Source organism: Cavia porcellus, unplaced genomic scaffold (genome assembly GCF_034190915.1).
Source record: "Cavia porcellus strain 051 isolate PalLab524CR breed Dunkin Hartley unplaced genomic scaffold, mCavPor4.1 scaffold_2, whole genome shotgun sequence".
Classification (NCBI taxonomy): Eukaryota; Metazoa; Chordata; class Mammalia; order Rodentia; family Caviidae; genus Cavia; species Cavia porcellus.
This window is the reverse complement of record NW_026947485.1, coordinates 40,877,301-40,899,919: the sequence shown is the minus strand read 5'-3', so window position 1 is coordinate 40,899,919 and position 22,619 is coordinate 40,877,301. Positions and strand designations below refer to the sequence as shown.

At 33.4% G+C, this 22,619-nt stretch overlaps 1 protein-coding gene across 3 annotated transcripts in view; it reads right to left on the bottom strand.

The window, feature by feature from the left end:
* Window positions 1–22,619, bottom strand: part of Znf800 (zinc finger protein 800) — a 196,627-nt gene that overhangs the window by 5,761 nt on the left and 168,247 nt on the right. Inside the window, exon 6 of one of the 3 annotated variants that reach the window (XM_063241264.1) lies at window positions 19,929–21,570. The exons of the other annotated variants lie outside the window; for them this stretch is intronic. Coding sequence (XP_063097334.1) covers window position 21,570 — 1 coding nt within the window. The 3' untranslated portion in view covers window positions 19,929–21,569. Of the gene's footprint in view, window positions 1–19,928; window positions 21,571–22,619 lie in introns of those variants that run through there. 3 annotated transcript variants of the gene reach the window in all.

Below are 22,619 nucleotides of genomic sequence, written 5' to 3'. Positions count from 1 at the left end.
TTCAGGAAGCCGGACAAAGCCCTTGGGTTTAATAATCCGGCCTAGAAATTCGTTTGAGAAGTCCCCCTTAAGGAACAAGTATGCAATATTTTCAGTGTTCAATGCAGTAATTATAATAGCAAAACAAAACGGGGGAAAAAAGATCATTAAAGAAAAATTGGAAATATTCTATATTCAACAAGTGTCAGTCTTTTTCTTTGATACTATCCCGCTCTTACAATAATGTGGTAAAGTAATACCTAATGACATGGCAAAGTATACTTTATGCAATGAAAAAACTTTCATTTCCATTTGTAGTACAGATGGGTGTCCACTTCTGTGCTAATACACACAACACACATGTATAAAATACTGAAGAGAAACATGCCCAAATGTTAAGCAGTTATCTCCATACTACCACTATGGGTACTGTTTATTTTCATTTATTAATGTTTCTCAGATGTTAATGTAATAGGCATATTTTATAGTTAAAACATACTTGGTACAAGGAATTCTGCATCATTCTATCTACACCCATCTTTATCCTGATTCAAATTAATAAAACTAATTATATAGTATTGTGTATCGAAGTCGTAAACACCAATACCCTACAGTATGGAGAGTCTCCACAGAAGTAATCTTCCTCAACAGTTCTGAGTAAATCACAGTATTACAGAGTAATGCTTACATGTTTAGTTAATTGAAACCACTGTCTTTTCTTTCATGAAGCTACACCTCTCTTCTACTTGAGAAAAAAAAAAGTTTTCTTAGACTTTGACAAGTGTAATTTAATTGGTAATTTCCACAGACTTGGGAACAGCAAGTTTACTAGAAAAGAAAAAATTTTACCATATTTTTCAGCAAATATTTTTATATAATACCTATGTTTTACAGTAACTCAATTTTTATTCTATTTGAAAAAATTCAATAGGAGAAACAGTAAAATATTACAAGAAACTAGAGTCTAAACCTAGTACCTTGGTCTTTCAATCATAATGAATTTAACGTTTTAAATTATTATTATCTAGGGAAACTGTATGGCTAAACTTGACTCCAAGAAAATGCATAAAGGTGATAATGAAGTAATACAGAAGAGTGGTTTCAGAGTTTTGATAGAAAACCCATTATAATTTATAGAAAACCCATTATGATTTCCAAAGATATCTTAAGCCAAAGTGACCTGAAAGTTGTGACACTCATTTATTTTAATGATGATTAAAGGTTAGTTGTTCACTGAAATGTTGGTTTCTGCTTAGATGATGACCTGATTAATTATACCATACTGCAACTTTTCTTTCCTTTGAAGGTATTGGAAAGAATTATTGTCTGAAGGCACACCTTTAGTAAATAAAATATACCGGGAAAAAATTTACAAAGAGAACAAATTCTAGTAAAGCATTACTTCTCAAATCCACACTATTCATCAAATGATTAAACAAAGTAGGGTTAAATAGAGATAAATTAGAAGAGAATTTGTTCCTAGTACTACAGTGCAGCTTTCATGATCATAACAGATTTCAATCTAATTTGACATTTTTGGAATGCCTGTTATGTCTTAAGTGCTATGCTCAGATATTATAAACAAGAAAGAAAAAATGAGGTTTCTATCTTAGAGAAGTGCTATCTAGAAAATTACTTTTCAGTTATTAGAACGTCTCAAACCCTGCAGCTAACCTGAGTCCCTAAATCACCCTGAGGTCCTGCCAAAGCTTTTCTTCTCATCGTCTTTAGATGAGCTTTCTAATTTCCTGACATTCCTTTGCTCAAATTCATTGAGCATCCCACCGTTTCCAACCAGCTAACTCAAAAGTTTTGAAGCTTTGAGAGCAGCCAAAAACTAGCCTGAAATTCTGATTAAAGATATAGCCTTCCTTCTCCAAAAACATGTATAGAAGTACCCTGGAAACTAATTTCCTGACCAATACCTAAAAAGCAAGAGTTAAAAGGGATGGCATCTCTCATATTATTTTTCATGAAATAAAAATAGCTACTTCCTGAAAAAAATTCTAACTGCTCATTAGTTAATCTCTATGAGATTTGATGTGAATGAATCAAAACTGTGCTTTGGCCTCTGACATACAAATGCGTTTTTTATTTCTGATAATCAACTGTGACTTGTTTCCTGAGGTAGAAATCCTTAAATCCTAGACTCATAAAACTATATAGACTCAAAACAGAATTTCATAAAATGGTTTGCCAGACTAAGGTGGTCTGTATAATGGAATGCCAAAGTCTTCCAAGACTTTCAAGTTAAGAGTCAACTCCCAATATAGATTCAAGTCCAAATAAGAACTCAGAAAAGTTAGCAAAATTCTGTTTGGTGGAAGAAAACAACAGATTTTATGCCTATTTCTTCAGTACTGTTTAAAAAGATGTGAAAGTTGCTGACAGGGAAGTAATGATGCACACTGGCATGAGACAGTCCTTTTCTCCAGAGAGAAAAACATGCCCTGAGCCTGACATGCCAGGTATACCATCTGCCCGCTGGTATCTATTATGATTTTTCCTTCCCCCTGAGTATTTGAGAGTGAAAGCAAGAATGAGAAGGAATATTTTGAGATACTGAGAGTTTCCAGCTTTCAAAGTGCTCTAAGATGGAATTCTTTGATGAGACCAGAAAGCACATGAAAACATGAAGCTGAAACTGCTGAGAGATATCAATAGTTTCATCCAGATGCACACTGAAGAGTAGTATTGCTATCTAATTTTTTCCCAAATCTGGAGCAAGTAATCAATTGACCCACCCTTTCATGTACCTCATTAATTCACGTAGCACACACTTTTCGTATTTGTGTGCTTTTGCTCTTAGTATTTGACCCACCAAAAATATTCTCTTTCTCCTCATATCGAGTGAAATGCTGCCCATCTCTTAAGACCCACAGGAAAGCCAGTCTCTCTTTCATTGTTTTCCTGTATTGCTGCAGTCTGAAATGATCTATTTCTTTCCTGAACTACAATGGTTCTTGTCTCATTTTTTTTAAGATGTTGTTCTGAGACTAAATTTCCAATATGCACCATGATCTGTAATTTTACAAATACAGAAAGAGCTGTGGTAATATCTCTACCATTTTGAAAATCTATTTTGTCACTATTAAGACAAAAACTCATCCTCTGGCTAGAGAAAAGGCACTTATTGTTACTTGTATGACTGATTCATCTGAGTCATTCTTTTATATACTCATTTTCATACAAGAACTTTTGATTTGTCAATTGTGTTTCTCAGATCTGCAATGGCACTGCTGACTGCTAAATTCACCAGCATTCTAATCTTATCCTTGGATTTTCAGTCATTATCCCCCAATACCATGGCCATCTTACTACTCTAAAATGCTATTATCATTTTCAAAATAACTTTCCACCTTATGATGAAGAATTTCAGTAGATCTTAAAATGAAGAAAAGCAGTTGAGTCACACATGCCATCTTCTACTCAAATAATATATAAAATCAAAGCACTCTAGAGCTGAGTAGAAACTTCAATATCATCTCTTCCACAGCTTCATGTTGCAGAAAAGAGAACTGTGGGAAACAGGAAAATTTGTGGGCCAAAATCCAAAATTTTAAAATACAAATCTCAAAGATAAAAAATAGTTGTAAAATCATAAAGTCTAAAGATATTCTGATTAGCTCAAAAAACATTAAGGCTGAGATTACAGTAAATGTACATGACATAGATCATTCATATAAATGATGCAAAAGAATGCCTTTGCCATTACAAATAACAAGGTGGATTCAAAACTAGTTACGTTAATAGTTACAATTTACTATACACCAAATATGTTTTCCATATATTAACTCAATTTTATCAAATGAAACTGATTTTATTTAACTCTAATTGAAAAAATGTGATGAGATTAATCTGTACCTCTGTAAGAAAATAAAAAGAAACATAATGTATCTGCAGCCTAGCCCAGTGGTGGTGAATCTATGATACGTGTACCACAGCCAGCAGTTTGTTGTAAGAGAAACGTCTAAAAGGTTCCCCATCACTGGCTTAGTGTAACAGAAAGAATCCTCTGAAAATTGAAGGGCAACTATACTCCTATGGGAAAAATGAGTATGTCACACTGAAATCTGATTCAATGCTTACCCAGGAACCTTCCAGTTGTAGTTTTGAGTATTTTGCCTAATAGGATTAAATGCACTGACCCATAATCATGAGAAACCATTGTGCCCAACATTCTTCACTGCAAATTAAAGAACTGGCCTTGTGATATTTATACATACCAGGATCTAAGATGCTGGTTAGAGTGACATAGTTCTCTAGTACCTGCCTTAGAAAGGAGTGCCATGTCAGAGTTACCTATGAGGTCTGGCAGTAGGCTAACCTGCCCTTTCTTGCTGCACTGTCTCTGAACTATAATTTCATGGGATTTCACACACACACACACACACACACACACACACACACACACACACACACAATCAGAAAAGGAAATGACAGAAAAAGAACAAAATATAGTATTGTTTCTCCATGTTCCTGAGCACTACCATGTAAATTTATAGCTTAGTTTTTTTATAGCAGAGAATGCTGAAAATGTGTTTTTAATGGTGCAAACAAGTATTATTTTGCTTATTAAAATAATAAATAACCAAAAGTTTCAAGTAGAAATCGGATCAATTTTTATATAACATATAAACTACTATATAAACTTCAAAGAATAAATATAAAAATGTTTCAGATGTCCACAACATGGTTACTTAGGATTTTGTTTAGGGTAGTTTTTAGTTTTTTTCTTTTTCTAAAGAGAAAAAAAGACAGTTTCAAAACAGGGTAGTAGGAGAGTAAAATAATTAATACATTGTGTATTGTTATTTCATAGTAATTATCAAAGAGTATGTTCAGGTTTGGGGACAGTATACATAAAAGCTATACTAATTATATAAATCTCCAACACAATCAGACTTGTTATTCTACTGAATTATAACTATTGTGATGGAGTTATGAAAATATGCACTTAGTCTGATCAATATTTTTGTAAGTTACTCTATTTTCACACAGGATTACCCAGCAAATAATACCTAGAAGCTCTGGTACTTTTAGGTAGAATGTAAGGTCCCTGAGTAAAGTAAAATTCAAATGTAAGCACTTAAGACTCCACGAATCCATCATGAACATGTAGCATGGGACACATATTTTAAATGAATTTGTCTGTTATTTTATGGTTCTAAAGAATAAAATCAAATAGGTCTAACAGACCCTATTATATCTGAAAAATAAAGCAATAATTTCACTGATAAAATTGCCAAAATAAACTCTGAATCTTAAAGATATCTCTTTCTACACACAATCATGGGCTATGTCAAGATTAAAATAATATAGTTACAAAGTTTTTAGAAACAAATGAAAAACTATTTCTGTGATTTGCATAAATCATAAGCGCCTGCCTTGCACGCAGGCAGTTGTGAGTTCGATCCCTGGTACCGATAAAAAAGACAAAAAAAAAAGAAAATGAAATGCACATTAGTGTTGTGATATTTCTAACAGCGTGCTTTTCACTGGCCCTAATATAAATTGTTTTATACATACTATACAGACTTTTATACAAATATAAAAAAGACAAATGATTTTCCTGAAAATATTCTCTCTTCTATTTCTTTCTTAAACGGAAAATGCCCCGATTGCCTATTTTCTGGTAACTAGTAGGCTATTACATAAAATTCTCTTATTTTTTTAGCTTTAGCATGATTTATCATAAATCAGTGACCATGATCTCTTTCTCAAAGAAATGTCAAATACTATGTTCAATATAAAGTACTCAATGTGATATTCTGGAAATAAAGAAGGCTTTAATGTGTTTATTCTGTTAACATAAATTAGATGTCTAAATGATTTACAGTATAGTAACATGGAAAGTTCATGGACTGAGAAATAAAATATCTGGGCTCTAAAATTTTGAGACATATTTTTAAACAAATAAAAAAGGCAGGGTATAGGAAAAGTATGTACAATATACTACCAACTGTGTGAAGGGCAGTGAATACATTCATTTGGTTGTATATATACATAACAGCTTCTGAGCACCCAAGAAACTGCTAACTCCCTACTTCTGGGGAAGCAAATGGAGACCTAGAAGATGGAATAAGGAGAAAACTTACCTTTCACAGTACACCCCTCTTTATACTGTTTTTTTTTCAGATATATATATTACCTATTAAAATAATCTTTAGGCAATAGCTACTGTTTGATTTCATTAACTATGATGTGACCTTGTGCAATCACTTATCTTAATTTTTTTACTTTTAAAATGAGGTTAAACTATGTATCTGGATTCCCCATCTGCACAAAACACTTGCTCAAAAGAAGGTATAAAAATGCTAAGTGACAAACTGTACCAACTACAAGCCCTACTTTTCACTGACTTATATATTATAATCATCTACACGATTGCGATTCCCAATAGGCTATAAAAACAGCACAGTAAGCAAGAGTCTGAGAAGAAAATTCATGTGTAGAAGCTTAACAAGGTTTTTATTTTTATTCTTTATCAAGTAAAAGCCTAGCTATGTCTCCAAACATCCTAATAAATGAATATACATTAAAAGGAAATATAAAGAGGTAGATTTCTGTGCCAAGTCCAAAAATGAGTCCTGAGATAGGAAAAGGGCTAGCAAAATCACTCCTTTGTTCTCATAGAACTATCCTGAGTCTCATAAAATTATCTATTATCTTTCTACACCAACAATACAAACAGAACCAGAGGTAATAAGAGATCAATAGAAGGCTTATCCCAGGGAAAGTGACATATGTGGAACACACTAGAAGCCGAAACTCACTGATACCTTGCAAGACAAACAGAATAGGGACAGGCCTGGTGGTCCATTCACTTGTACCCCTACATGCTGCAAGATAAAACTACTAATCTTGCGTCTCCAAGGGCTTAGATTCTAATCACAAGGAGTATGCAATTAATAATAATGCAATAACAGATGGGTTAACATAAAATTTAAAAGGTTAAGGAAGATGGTGCAAGGTCATCAGAAGAAGAGGTTCTGGATTGGAACTGCAAAGAACAGATTCATAGATGAAACAGGACTTTGATGCCTGTGAAATAAGCAAAGTGATAATAACAACAGGGACAATATGAAGCCACAAGCAAGAAAAGTCAGTTCTAGTAGGATGGTAACAGTAGTAGTACTGGTAGTTGTAATAGGTATTACGAATTTAATTTTAGCCATATTTTGGTTCCTATGTTAGAAATTGCTTTTCAAAAATTGGTTGCTGCTGGGCATAGTGGTGCACGCCTATAATCCCAGCACTCGGCAGCTAAGACAGGACTGCCACAAGTTCAAGATCAACCTGGGCTACATAATGAACTCAAGGTCAGCCTGAACTATTTTTTTAAAAAAAAAAGAAAAGAAAAAAGAAGGGGAAGAGAGGGGAGGGGAGGGAAGAGAGAATAAATCACCCAATTTTTTTATAGATTACTACACATGAACAATGACAAGCTAGTATTCTACCCAAACTAGCTGACGAGATTCAAATAAAAGATCAACATGCATATGGATCCAACTTTTTAATAAGGCAGACCCAAGGCATCAGAAAAATCACAGAATGCTTGGCAACCTCCTCTTGTATTTTCTTGCAGGCACCTAACATTATCTCCTATCATAACCTTCAGATAGAGGAGTCAGTTCCACCCCAAAATCACAAAACCAGGAAATCAAGAGATACCAGTTTTACTTTTCCATTGCTAATACGGACTAAACCTGGTTGATGAAAAGAATAATACAGGGTTTACTACATGAAAAAAAAATGTCAAAACAAAATAAAAACTATCTTCTATGTTTCAGTGACTTGGTAATCTTATAAATATGAGACTGTATCACCATTTGAGTAAAATATACTATATAAACTCAAGATATTCATTATTACAAGTCTGTGTGTTGTTACTGGTAACCTACTGATAAGATATTCTGAGAAATTTTTAAACAAAATTTATCTTGAAAATGAATAACAAGTATCAAGAAGGCTATTAAACAAATGGACCTTAATGCCAGAAAGCATGTATTCCAACATTCTATTCTACTGTCCATTTTCATTACAATACTTCAAACGCCTAAATACACAATTACCTTTATCAATAATTTATTAATAAGTTGCTGGATAATAAATTGGTATTAGAGGCTTGATGGGGGAAAAATCATTGTTTAATTAAAAACAAAGTTTTGAAATAGGTATCAGTAAATCTATGGATAGCTCTGTGCCTTGTTATATGCTGAGCTTTTTTGCTAATAACTAATATTGATTACAGTTCAAACATTTAAACAAAGAGTACTTTTAAAGCAACAGGATCATCTTCTCCCTACCCCATTTTGCTATACATAGTACACAAGTAACAAAAAGTTGTTGTTATTACAGCTATCCTCTTCTAATTCAGGTCTGTCAGCATCTCTATTATTGACTTAAGCTTTTAGGGGTCTTAATTCTCCACAAAATTTACCCAACTGAAACTTCACACATTCTCATTTTCATGAAAATTTTTCTTCTAATGGCAAATTTTCAGTCAAAAAATCTGGATACTTCAAAAGGTATATAGACTTAAATGTTCTGTATTAAATCAACATTCTCAATTGCAAGCAGGGCTGACTACTAAAGTCATTCCACATATGTCCTAAGGGCCACAAGCCAAGGAAGGGGTGAACAGGCTGCTTTATTTCCGTCTTAATGGGACAACATTTTCCATTTAAATTCTCATGGCTGTCTAAATAGTAAGATCACTAAATATTTTATTGGTACATTCTTCAGAAAAGAGGTAAAAAAGAACTACTGAGAGCCACAGAACATATATGACAATGCAAGACCTACATTAAGAATTTATCATATTTATAAAAATATGCAATTTACAAATTAAATATATATGTACATATATAATTCAATCATCTGTTTATCCTTTAATAGCATCTTTTTCCCCTTTGGACTCTGGATATAGATAGTCTGTCATATGGATTATAACTGATTCTGTCAGGATCTTGTTACTCAGATGGTTCCCCACTAGCTTTGTTGCCTACATTACAACACAGTCCCAGCCTTCATCAGAGGCACAGGGACTAAATTCTGCTTCAAATTAATTACTTTATCTGTATCCTTTTCTAAAGCCTCATGCGCATTATCTGAACTTAATTTCTGTCACTTTTTAAAAACTTTGACAATGGTTCCTAAGTGGTTTCCCCCCACAAATCTTAACTTCCAGTCTCACTCTAATTCAGTCTCAGTGCTATGAGATATCCTTATTAAAAATTCTTCAACAACTATTCCTAATCTTGAAGTACAGTTCAAACTAGTTACTTGACCCGTAAGGTGCTTTTTAATTTGGCCTTGTCTCATATTCCTTTTCTTAGTCTATATGTAATTTTAAGTCTCTGTGTTTCTACCTCCCTAAAAACTTGGTTCACTTCTCGCAAAACTCAAGCATGAGTCTAGGAATTATGAGAAGTCTTTCCCACACCTTCAGAATGCCTCAATACACATTCCACTTCTGTTTCTTTACAATGTATTCTTCTCCCAAGGTACCTGAAAGGAAGAACGGTGGCTTATCTCTATAATCCTAGCACTGAACTCTGCCTGGCCCAAAGCTAGAATTCAGTACCTCTAACGAAGCAAGCCAACTAAGACAACTAAATTTAAAGACTACTCATAAAATTCTTTGATTTTTCCAATACCTGAGTAAGATCTACAGGAAAAAAAGTGTTTATTACTTCTAATCTTTCCTGACATTTTAAGCAACTTCATCTTCAATAAAGTTTAAATTGAAATTTTCAATATTTAAAAGGCAAACAAATAAATACATCATCTCAAACACAACTAGTCCTACAAGTAACAGACTCTTTAATTAATATGTAATATAAAGGCTTGCATCACTCAAAGAAGCTAAGATACCATCTGGGTTAATTCAACCTTGCAAGTACCAGTTTGCCTGCATGCCTAAGATACCACCTAAGCGTCAATAACACGTAAACATACCTTGCTGCCACCAAAGCTCCCAAATTCACTGTATTCTCATCAGTTCACATCACATATCATAGCACCAGATTCCCTTAACTTCCTGAGTTAATCTCAGTAAGATTTGGCTTACTTTCCATCGCTGTATGTAACTATATTGAACACCCAATTCCAAATCACATGAAAAGGACATGAAAGCAATTCAGATTTTTTTAAACAAAGAAAATATATTTCAAAAACAGTGCTTATTGAAAACCAAAATGTTTAGTTAACATCAGAAGTCCAAAAAACACACCTCCAATAACATAATACTGAAAATAAAGTACCTGCAATCTTCAGGGGGCCAAGTTGTGTTTTTTTTTTTAACAGCAGCAGGATCTCTGAATGGATAACCTATTCTACCTGTATCTGTCTTTATTTAATCTTAAAGGACTACAGGTGACAAGGTCAGAAATGACAAATTACTTTCAGATTCATGCTTACCATACATTCAATGGTCATGAATAAAAAAAAAAAACTGTTCATCCTATGCATCTTGAAATATTAATGAAAGGTAACATCCAAAACTATTTTGAAGTAAAAAGTACAGGTGTTCCACACTTTTAAGAAAGGGCAATCTTTAAAAATATAGGTGATTTTGGTCTTTATTGCTCAATGTGTGGATCACAGGTCAGCAATATGGACATCCCACATGAGGTTGTTGGAACTGGAAAATCTTAGGACTCACACCAGACCTACTATGTCAGAATCTGCATCTTAATTAGACCTCATGTGACCTATGTATGTTAAAATTTGAGATTCTCTAGTTCACACAGTCCAGTTAACCAGTAGTTCTGGTTAACCTGTCAAATCAATTGGGTTACTAGCACAAAATACATGCTGAACATGCCTAATCCAAAAATCCAAAATCAGATACACTCACAAATCCAAAAATTTCTCAATGTTGATATGACTGACACACATAGAAAATTCTACACCTGACTTCATGTGAGAGGGTAGTCAAACTCAGGCACACTAAAAGTACTATATAAAATTAGCTTCAGGATATATGGAGATGTATATAAAACATTAATAAAATTTATATTTAGGCTTGAGTTGCCTCATCAAGGTATCCCATTAAGTACATGCAAATGTTCCAACCCTGCCAAAATCCAAAATCTGAAATACTGCTACTCTCAAGCATTTCAGATAAAAGATAATCTGAACTTCAGATAAATCACTCTGGCTTCAGCACAGAGTTATGAACCAAGGAGAAACAAAGTGGAAGAAGGGTCACTTAGAAAGCTATTATCTCAATGCTGGTGCAGGTAAGGAACAAAGATGATTTAAATTAAGAAAAGGAATCAAAAATAAAGTACGCAGACTCAAGAGACCCTCAGGAAGCAGAAATAACAGACCAAGAAAATGAAATGTGTTTTGGAGGTAGAAAGAAGCCAATAACGACTCTTTTATTTCTAAGCTTGAGTAACAAGATAGGATACCTTTATAAGAAAGAAAATATAAAAGGAAATACAGATTTTAAAGAGAAGGTAAGTTCAATTTTGATACAGTGACTAAGAAATCACAATAAAAATCCGACAGCTAATGTGTCTTAGATGAAAGACATGAAAAAGCCTAAATTTTAAAATTCTTGAAAGTAATCAACGCTTATCTTTCTTTAAATCCTAAAGACTTGCTACAATCCTTGGCATAAAGTAGTTGCTCAAGTGTATATGAATGAATAGATTAACAAGTTAAAGAAATTTAAATGACCAATCATGTTTAACCAATGAACTAAATTTATGCATTCATAAGCATTTATTCATTCTATATGTTCCAAACTTAACCTCTTTTTGTCATTAGTACATGTTTGCAGTACATGCTTATATTTCTTAAGTGGAAATGGTACAAGTACATAACACACTTTAATTCCTTTTTTTCATCCCCTTCTCCTCTCCTTCCTTCCCCCTCCCTCCATCTCTTGATCTTCCCTTTAAGAAAGATCTAGCTTCCTTTGTTATCTTTTATTTTGCTCTTTGTTTATAATTTGAGTTTCTCACATAAGAGAAACCATGCTCATGCATATGATACATTTCACTGGTTTGGTCTCAGTATATCCATTTTCCTCCAAATGACTCAAGTTTATATTTAGTTTATGAAGGAAGGAAGCTGTATCTTTTGCAAAGGTTTCCATTTAATAGTTTTGTTTTAAAACTTAAGGGAAGCCGCTATTAAGTATCAATTTAACAGACTGTCTCCTAAGATGCTAATAAGTAAATAGCAATCTACATATAGAATACACCATGTAAGACCTCTGACTAAACAGAATACACAAGTTCCACAGAGATACAATTACTCCAGTCCCCAACTTGAGAGCCATCTTTCCCAAAAATCTTTCTGGAGAAAACACAAAGAAATAATAAGAAAACAATTTAGTGATCTATTATTTGATTTGAAATGCAAATTGCTTCTATAAGACAAGTATGACACTAAAAATGCTTTTGTGCATGATCAAACCTAGTTCCATTTCCCAGTTAGAAAAGGTCAGCAGGGCCTTCACTAGTGCAACTATGGGTTACTGTAAGTGTTGATTCACTTCTGATTTTCACCCTTAAGGGAAGCATTTCAAAAGTATGCATAAAGAAAAAGGTCATTATTATTTTACAAAGGCTGTAACTACAAACAAAGGACTGTGAGAATGTAAGAAGGTTCTACTACCCTGTAATTTCCCTGCCTTTGCTATCTCCTTGGTACTTTCCTAGATTGCTAAATTATCACCCATCTAGTTAATCTTTAAGTAATTTTTCAGTATTACTATGTCCCAAGTATTGGTACAACAAGGTCTACATAACTCTCTGGTACCTTATATAAATCTCTTCAGAGGGAAGACTGACATTACACAAATCAATGCCACAAATACAGTATGAGCATAATTACAAACTGTGTTAGATAATAGGAAATGGTTTATGAAACACGTTCAGAGAAGATACTTAAAACTAAGACATGAAGAATGAATAAATCAGTCAAGCCAACGTATGGTAAAAATAGATCTATGCTTTAGGAAGATAAGTTTGGCAGCATCATGAAAGACAGTTTAGAATCTAAAGTTGTAACTGACCAGATACTTACAATAGTTTAGGTAAGAGATAAGAATCCACACTAAACTACCAGAGGTAAAAATGGCAAGGAAGAACCACACATGAAAAGCATTCAGAGGCAAGAAAGATAGGCACTGATCACTGATTAGGTACAATGTAAAAGAAGTAATGGTATTTGCCAAGACTTTAATTAGCCAAAGTAACTGGGAGGGTTCAGTGAGAATTAAATGACCACACAAGAGAGAAACAAGTTTGAAAAACAAGATGTCTATTTACTGAGACGACATGAGCTGCATTTCACAGTATGCAATAGGCATGAATTAAACAAAGGTAAATCTTAAAAATATTATCCAAAAATCATTAAATGTATACCAACATTGTATGCAATTATTTATGGATTAATATAATCAATATTATATTAATATTGCTCTGAGTTTGTTACCATTGCTTAACGATGGCAGAAGCCACAAGGTTCACACAGAAGCAGGCAACAGAGAGGCTTAGAGAACAGAAATAAGGGACTCACAGATAGAGAAGCTTGACATTTCAGAAGATGAAATAATTAGAAAAGTAAGAGCAATGATAGACCAAGCTACTAATAAGCCTGAAGATAACTGATACACCATTCCTGTCTTCTTCTTTCCTTCAGTATTCACCTAGCACTTATTATGTGACAGTACACTGCAAAACATTGTACACAAAGAAAAGACATAATTCTTGCTTGTAAACTCAGGAAAGTTCATGTATTTACAGCCTAATGTTTACAGAGAACTCAGAACTACATACTGTTCAACAAGACACTAATCATTTGAAATCGAAGTATCAAAAAGGTCAGTAAATTACTGAATAATTAACAGACAGGTGTGTAAAAAATGGCATCAAACCCCAGCACAGATTAAAAGTTCATAAAATAACGGTATGTTCTAACCTAATAACCTGCTAAGTATCTTAATTTTATAAGTGGTGTTACATCTGACTTTTCATTAAATGGTGGGATTAATGCCAACAAAGTGATGATGAACATCAAATGCAAAAGCAGGACAGGCAGAAACTAAGTGTTAAAAAATATTTCAGCAGCAAATTGCTATCAATTTTAGCGATTACTACAACAATAAATATTTGATGAGCTTTTACTTGAATGAGATATTATGCTAGTATGTTGAATATATTAAACTCAGACATATTCCAATAATAAACTATCACAAGGTAGTTTCCAGTATTATCACTTTACTTAGACAAGTAAAGCTTAAAAAAGCATTGATTGCTGTAGCATCAAAAACATTCATCAGTACAGCTCCCCAAACTACACTGCTAGTAAGCAGTCAAGACAACTCAGGTCTGTATGACCCTTGAAAAAATCCACGTTTTAACCATTGTATGCTTATTTTTCTTCAAAGGAACAAAATGCCAGGTACAAGATGAATACTTGATAGTGACCACTGAAGCAATAAATGACAGGACATAAAGCAGCTATTGCAGAGGAAATTCTGTAAAATTCCTCTATGTGCCAAAAATACAAGTAGGAAAGCAAGAACAATATTTATTAAATCACCAACTTGAAGTTTGTGGCATAATTGCAGATGTCTAAAAAACAGCAGCAACTGACAAAATCCCCTAATATGCTGCTACAGGAAATGAAATGGCTCTTTCACTGAGAGTGAAAATTTTAGGTTGTCTATCAATCTACAAAGCCAAAGAGAAATGGCACCCTGCTGTTTAGAAAAGGAATTACAGATACTGATTCAGAGACTATTTCCTATACTTTCTTCTTATGAGGAGTGTTAAAGCGTGTTAAAGGCTGCAGAGATGTAACAGTCAAGCTCACAGGTTAGAGAACTTATTATGTTCTGGCACTGTCCTTTTTAAATGCCTTTCACCAAAAGATTACTTCTACTTGGCTCAGAGCCACACTGCATGCCACTGAGTCTGCCACCATGATCACAAATGACAAGACAAGCAGATAGCACCTGTCCTAAGAGCAGCCAATCTATAGACCGGCCAGCAATCTATGAAGAGACCTGGCATGAGATCTGCCCACCAGGCAAGGTACCTAATTGAACAATCAGATACACCCTGTAAGTCTGAATTCAAACTACATGAAGAAGGAGAAGTAGCTGACAGAAACAGATGACAGATAGCAGTAGAGCTATGATCATATCAAGAAGATATGGAGGTAATATTTTTCTTCTTTAAAATAAAAGCAGTGCCAAAGGAACTAACAGCACAAAGAAGCAATAGTGCTGCTAAAAGAGCAACACCCAGTCATTAGAGCTGCACTGACTTTTCCTAGTGTCTGTAACATCTACCTAGTTGAAATCATTACAGTGAAGCCACGTAGTGTAATTATCCCTAGATTTTCCAGGACTGCTATCGCCCACACAGAAAGCCTAACAAACTGTCCTTTGCTAACAACAAACCAAGTAAAATCCTGTGCTTGCAAACTTCTCCCCCTCAAAGTTGTAACACAGTGTTTGTATGTACAGGTGCACATGCAGTTATACATCAGCAGTTAGACTACCTGGCAAACTGGGTGGTGGCTGGCAATCCAAGCATTGTGAATCTCACTTCCATTTTGTGGCATCTGTAGTTTGGACACCATGACACTGAGCCCTCATTAACTTTTTCAGAAGGGCCTTCAAAGTTATCTAAACTTTAAAAATTAACTATCTGTAGCATCACAATTGTGTACTTATGGATTTAGAGGACATCCAGGGCAATTACAGGAAACAAAACCACCTCCTTTTAAAGTTTCTTCTCTAATGTGTATACAATGGAATGGCATCTCCTGTGTCAAATGAGTGAACTGGTTCTCTTAGAATCACACTTAACAGCTAGCTAGTCAAGACAGTCAGGAAAAGAAAGGACAACTATGGAAAAGTATGAAGATATTCTGTAGAAAATATAACTTGATGATCTAAGTTTTGAAAATTAAACGTGTCACTAAATGTGTCCTTAAACTTTATGATCCCCACTAGCATATCCTCTCTACTCAAAGGCTAACTATACAAAGGAAAAACAAATACTCAGAAATTTTACAAACTCAACAGATTGCATCTCAAGGAAATAAACATGGTACCTATAGAAGCTGGTACCTTCTCCCGAACAACTCCTAGCTCAAAAACTGAAACAAACTACCTAAAAATCCTTTCCCTAAAAATCGTATGTTTTCATGTAACTCTGTCATGGCACTGTGTTTCTAGTGTCATTGTTTCTCTTAGAAATAATCCTTTTTGTTTGTTTTTTTGCACCCAAAATAAAAGCAACTAGTCAGAACTAGGAAATATATCCAGGTCTGCCAAAGTACCTATCTACTGAACAAGAGTCTCAGTTGTTTAACACACATTTCTACAGCTGAAAAGATCTGATTAAAAGATATAGTTCCATTTCTCAGAGCTAATTTACTTTTAGAATAATGCGACAGATAGAAAGGATCAAAGTCCAATATTCAAAACACACATTGTAATGAAAGCTGTATGAACTCAAATTTCACTGTGATGTAATTTCTCATCTGAACATAATTATATAGTCTTGTACTTAAAGTGTTACCATATTATACAGAGAAAACCATCACACACAATCCAAGTTATTGAACAAGCATGAAAGTGGATTTTTAAAATTTTGGTTTGGCCTTTTGTTTAACATCATTCTATTACTTAAACATTATAATGTTTCATGTAGCAAGCATATGCCTCAGATACCACATACAACCATTTTAGTATCAGAACCACCAACAAGCCACACAATCCAGGTGTAGGAATGCCAGCATTAGATCTCAAGTTCAAAACACAAAGGAATAAACCTCGGGACAAACATTTTCTGGTGATATAAATCATACTAGTCCCTGAATACTAAAGACTCATCACCTTACTATTTAAAAACAAGAAAGATTTATCAGATGTGTGGGTAAATGCTCCCAATAGATAATTTAACTGTAGTATGGCCTTTGCTGAAATGCAGAGTATTGCCACTAAAGACTACCAGAGGTAGTGATTCCAGTGAGTGCCGTTCCTTTTTTATCTCCCCATGACACATTCACCAAAGAAATAAAACCTTAAATTTAATGCTTTCTTTCAGATAGTATTTGTCTGTATATTTTATTTCATAAAAATATTTCAATATTATTCAATTAGTATTTGCCCCATGTCAATATTTTCTGCATGACCAAAAATATTTGTGTGATAGAACTGAAAATTTTGAAACAGATGGCTTTTTCTAGGGAAAAACTGTAAAAACAAAGGCTCACTTAAAATAAATGTTTAAAACTCCCTAATGCCTTTTCATGAAAAATTTGTAAGAATGATAAACAATATCTGAGTAAAAGAGAAGTTGGTTGTCAATGCCCTAATTAAATACAAAACCGCCAGCTAAAATCTGACATTTGGCATCTGTTTTGATGTAGATTTCCATCTAAATTTTAGTAGGTAGTAATAAAATTCCACATTTGAGTACATGAGTCACTTTAGTAATGATATCTAATATTTACTGTAACATGACAAGCAACACTTTGTTTTACAAATATTTTTCCTCTCATCCTCTAAACAAACCTATTAGGTAAAAAATGCCTCTATTTTATCAGTGAGATCCTTAAGAAACAGAATATTTGACACACAATGTTCCCAACGGGGCTGTAATTCATGTCTAGCTGCCAGGCAGCTCTGACACTGGTGACACATGCATGACTCTTCCAAAGAGCCACATAAAATAGTATCACTGGGTGGTATATTCCACTTGATGGGACAGTCATGCATGTACCACCAGAGGTACATGCCAGGGGCAACATTCTAAATAAACCTGTCCAAGGTCATACAGGATATAATTTGTGGATCTAAAAATTTCACCTATTGATCTAAGTCCTGATGCACTTTGCAAATGGTGAAATGTGCAAATGTAACTTGTTCTAAGTTAAGGCAATGATTCTATCAATTCTCCTACTAGTTACTGAGCCTGATTATCTCACTGAACTCCCTAAGCTTCACTTTTCTTTCTGTAAAATAGTAATAATGAAGAGATAAGTCTTATTTCTTAGGACTGCTGATGGGATTAGAAGCATTATGTAGGTAAAGTCAGCAGAGCACTTGGCATAAAACAAGCACTCCACAAATGTATTATTAGCTATTACTAGTAATTTTATTTTCATAAAGATACCACAATATTGCTAAAATAAGATCCATCAACATTAAGATAATGAAAGTATATGAAATTAAGAATCTAAGTCTCCAAGTATGTGACAGAACAATTCTGGATAGAAAAGGCTACCATTTGGTTTAACACCATTTTCAAACATATACCTAAAGTATCTAGGTATACATGAAAATGATACAATCTGTGCCATCAAAAATATACAGGTAAGCAAATTAGTCCTGCTAAATGAGCACAAACAGCAAAATCTCTAACTTTGAACTTTTTCCAACCAAATGCACCTATACATTTTGCTAAATTATTGCTGATCCTTTTAGTTTCTAAAGTCAGAAAGAGAGGGGAGAGAAAAGTGCACAAGGATTTTGTCTACGAGCACAGAAAACTATGCTATACGTATCTTTGACTGGCTTTAGTAGTTATGCTACTTGAAAAGATTCTCAACTTTACAACTCTGCAATAGGAAGTAATATCCCATTTGTGCTTATTTTCATACATTATTTAACCTCATCACCTATGGAGGAATGGCTCTGCCATAATTACAAGCCGTAGCAAAAGCACAAAACTTTGTTACTCCACTCATAGCAATAAAGCAAACTGAGAACTTATCATCCATAAAGCAATATAACAGATATTTTCTTTAAAAACTTTTCAACAATAAAAGTAATCTGTCAACCAAAAACCTTAGCTCAGATATACAAAACGGGGCTTAAAAATTAAGGATGACTAACTTACACACTTTTTCAAGTTTTCCCCTTCTGGAATTAAAGAGGGGAAGGGAAGAACAGAGGCATCAACAACCACTACAAAAAATAGGTGGCTGTGTATTTTGGGTATATCTGCAGGTTCCAATAAACATTTGTCCACTGTCAGTTAGACCTCATCCAGTTCTTACTGTCACCACCCAAACTTAGAAGTTAAAATGCAAAGCTAAAACCATTACTCTTTTCTCCTTGTCTACCACACTTAGCAATGGAAGGCATCTTTAGAAAGTAAGTTGAATTCTATAGAAAAATTGTTAATTGATCAGGTAACAGCAAAAGGGGTTAAAATGTATAACCAGAGACAGGTATTTATATTACACAAACAATTTCTGAAGGCTCTTTATCTATTTCGTTATTCCTTACCAGAACAATAAAGTCACATAAATATTTATTCAAATAGCCTATGAATAGAAAAGCTTAAAGGTATGAATTTCTCAGCCCTCTTTTCCTCAAGAACATCAAGCCTGAGCCTCTGAAATGACAGTCAAAGTAAAAACAAGGATCAGAAAGAACTAGAGGAACTAATACTTTTTAACTATTTTTTGTTCGTTCTATTTTTCTAAACTGGCCTCCCTGTCTGCCATGATCCATTAATTTGGCTATTATAAAATGTTCCTAATCTCTCTAGGCCATTCTAATTTAGGCAAGTCCTAACAGTGCAATTCTTTCTACCTATTCAGATGAAATGTTTTGGTCCCTGGAAACCTCGTTTTCTCCTTCTAAAGTTCTGAAGCTTGTTCTGAAGCTCACGAAATATTAAAGAGGAGACATCTTGTGAATGTAAGTAGAGTAACTTCCAGCAACTGAGGTCCCCTCCTCCAACAGCAGGCTGTTTTTCTTTCTTCCCTATAGCATTTAACAAATAAAGCAGTGTGGAAAAGGATGACTTACACATGAGAGGGTGCAGGAAAGAACTATCCCAAGTTTTTTAGGAATCCTACTATCTTCTCACCAGTTATTGGTACTTAAGTCTGGAAAATCACTTTGGAATGTCTTGCGTGTAAGAATTACATAAAAGATAACAACTTGCAAAAGTCAAACATACAGGTTTAATAATGTGCAATAATAATGAAGATGGTTTATAAATGAAATACCACCTATGCATTTAGTCCCTAAATGTAATCTGTTTTTAAAGAGAAATCATTATTCTATTTCTTAAAAATAAAACTATTCAAGAATCTGCTCAAAATCACTAAGTTTAAATTTGATAATAAAACATTTTAAGTTTCAACCAATGCACCTTTGTTGAAGCACATTTAGCTGAAATAACTTTTGAGTCTGGTTTATTTCCATCACATATAGTACATTTTTTTTCCAACAAGAGCATGTACATTCAATATAGAACATTTCCAGCAACAATTACAGTCTTTCTAATTTCCTTTCACAGTATATTTTAGTGCAAAGCACTGAGAAGGGTAAATGATTTTCTAGCTATAGAAGCATTTTATTATAACCTTATGGATCTTCAACATTTTAAAATTTTATACAAAAAGTATATAGACAGGGTCCCTTCTAAGTACAGGTGTGAACCTATGTAAAAACATGGTATATTTTCTGCTGTACCTTTAAAATTATAATTTGATACCCATTACTAAAAAATAAAATATTCCCTAAAAAGTACAAAATACTGATACACAAAAACCTGCCCAAAATTTCATATAGACGTACTTTTGCTTTTTCCTAAAATCTTGATTACAAAAATGGACAAGAATTCATTATTGTCTATATTTTACAATAGGAATCAAATATATCTGAAGTGGTAATTTTAATTTTTTTCTTGGGAGAAAAAAAAATCAGGATTTATGCCCCATCTTCCTTTTTTAACAATATTTAAGGAAATTAGCTAGTATTATAAGAAGTGGTTGTGCATGGATTGTCTGCATCCATAAAATATCAGTAAGTAATTTACTGCTTTCACATTAACATTAGTAAATGTGTGGTTTTAAAAAAAGAAATTGAAAAATAAGGTTGCATCTATCATTAAAGTGCTTTATATAAAATTTAAAGTAGGGAAATGTTTTTCATAAAAACCTCAAATGTTTACAAACTAAAAATATGACTCATGTATGAAAATGAGCAGTAACTTTCCTGTATTATACATTTTAGAAAACTTTCAAAACATTTAAGTGCTAGAAAACAAGTTAGAATTAAATGGATGTAAAAATTGTTACAAATATTTAGTAGACTATTTATAATGTGTTGATACTAGTTTGTCTTTTGTTCCTAATATACACTCACTAGACAACTATGTATCTGTACAATCCAGGTGACAATTTTTCCAAATAAAGTGAGACAAAACTAAAATCACTAAAATATACTGTAATTTCTGCAAATTAAAAATAGGTATTTTCTTCAGGTTGTTGATTAATCAACAAATTATTTGTAATAATATTTGCAACATTTTTGTAGACCAAATATACAAGGTCAAGGTATAGCTGATTGTGATATTTAATGCCACAACTACTTGAAAGTGCTGGGAAATAGATACTGCTTTAGAATCAAGTAGTTAGATGGTTATCATTTTAGTCAGAAAACAGCAGTTACAGTTGAAAGTTTATGAAAATGTTTTTCTTTTCCTCATAGTATCATGTGAAGATGCTTAGTGGTTCTAACCAATTTAGTCTTTCCACAAAAATGAACTCCAAATCTTTTCATATATCACTTGAAGTTATCTGAGGAGAAATGGGAATAAACAAATACTTTTTGAGTTTACCATTAAAACTTGGTCTCAAAATTATAAGTAAGTAACTTTAAAGGTTGGTCATCCTAAACTTTTCACACAAAGTAAAATGTGTGATAATCAAACCACAATAATAAACTATTCAGCACTCAAAACTAAGTATTTTGCTTTATAACCTGAATCTTAGACTGAATTATCATTGAATATGTTAAAGGCCTTACAAGGGAAATACGTGCTAAAGGCAAAACTTAAAAATAGACTTTGAAAAACAAATACAGGGAGCCTATTCCTTATTTTACAATGCATTTTTAAAATCTACATTTGTTCCAAAATCTTTAAAAAATAAGATTTTTCTTTCAAATACGGATTTTACATTTCTCGCAATGCACAACCAACCAACAAAAAAATCTCTACTTAATAGTAACTAGGTTGAAGTGATCACCAAAATGGCTTATTAAACAGAAAGGGAAAAATAAGGGTATCTAGACCTAAATAATCATTTTTTTTTCAATAAATCAAAACTAAAAAGAAGTCACTGACACACACTCCTAAGGAGAAGGAAAAAATCCAACTTTCATTTACCAACTCTCCCCCTTTGCCTGGAAGCACTGTTAGAAGTTAGCGCTAATCATTCTAAATTCAATTTGGGGATTTTTTTTTTCTGAGTACAGCAGTTTATTCAGCCATCACAGATTAATTTTTATAGTATTTACAGTGCCTCAAATTTTTTTCCTATAATTATTGCCTTTTCAACTGCCTCCTAATATATTTAACTCTCCTGCAATGTATGAATTAGTAGACTAAGTCACTGAATCAAATTAAACCTGTGCAAAGTTAAACAGAAGATTTCTATTGTAAACATAAGCCAAAATAAATGCATGTATTTTTACAACATCAAAAAGAAAGCACTGGCCCTATATCATCTACCTATAACTACATTGCATTGTCCTGTAGAAGGTAAATTCTGAAGTTAACTTTTGTTCCCAAGCCACTGGAATAAAGGTCACTGAAGAGGTAAATGTAATACACACATTACTCTTG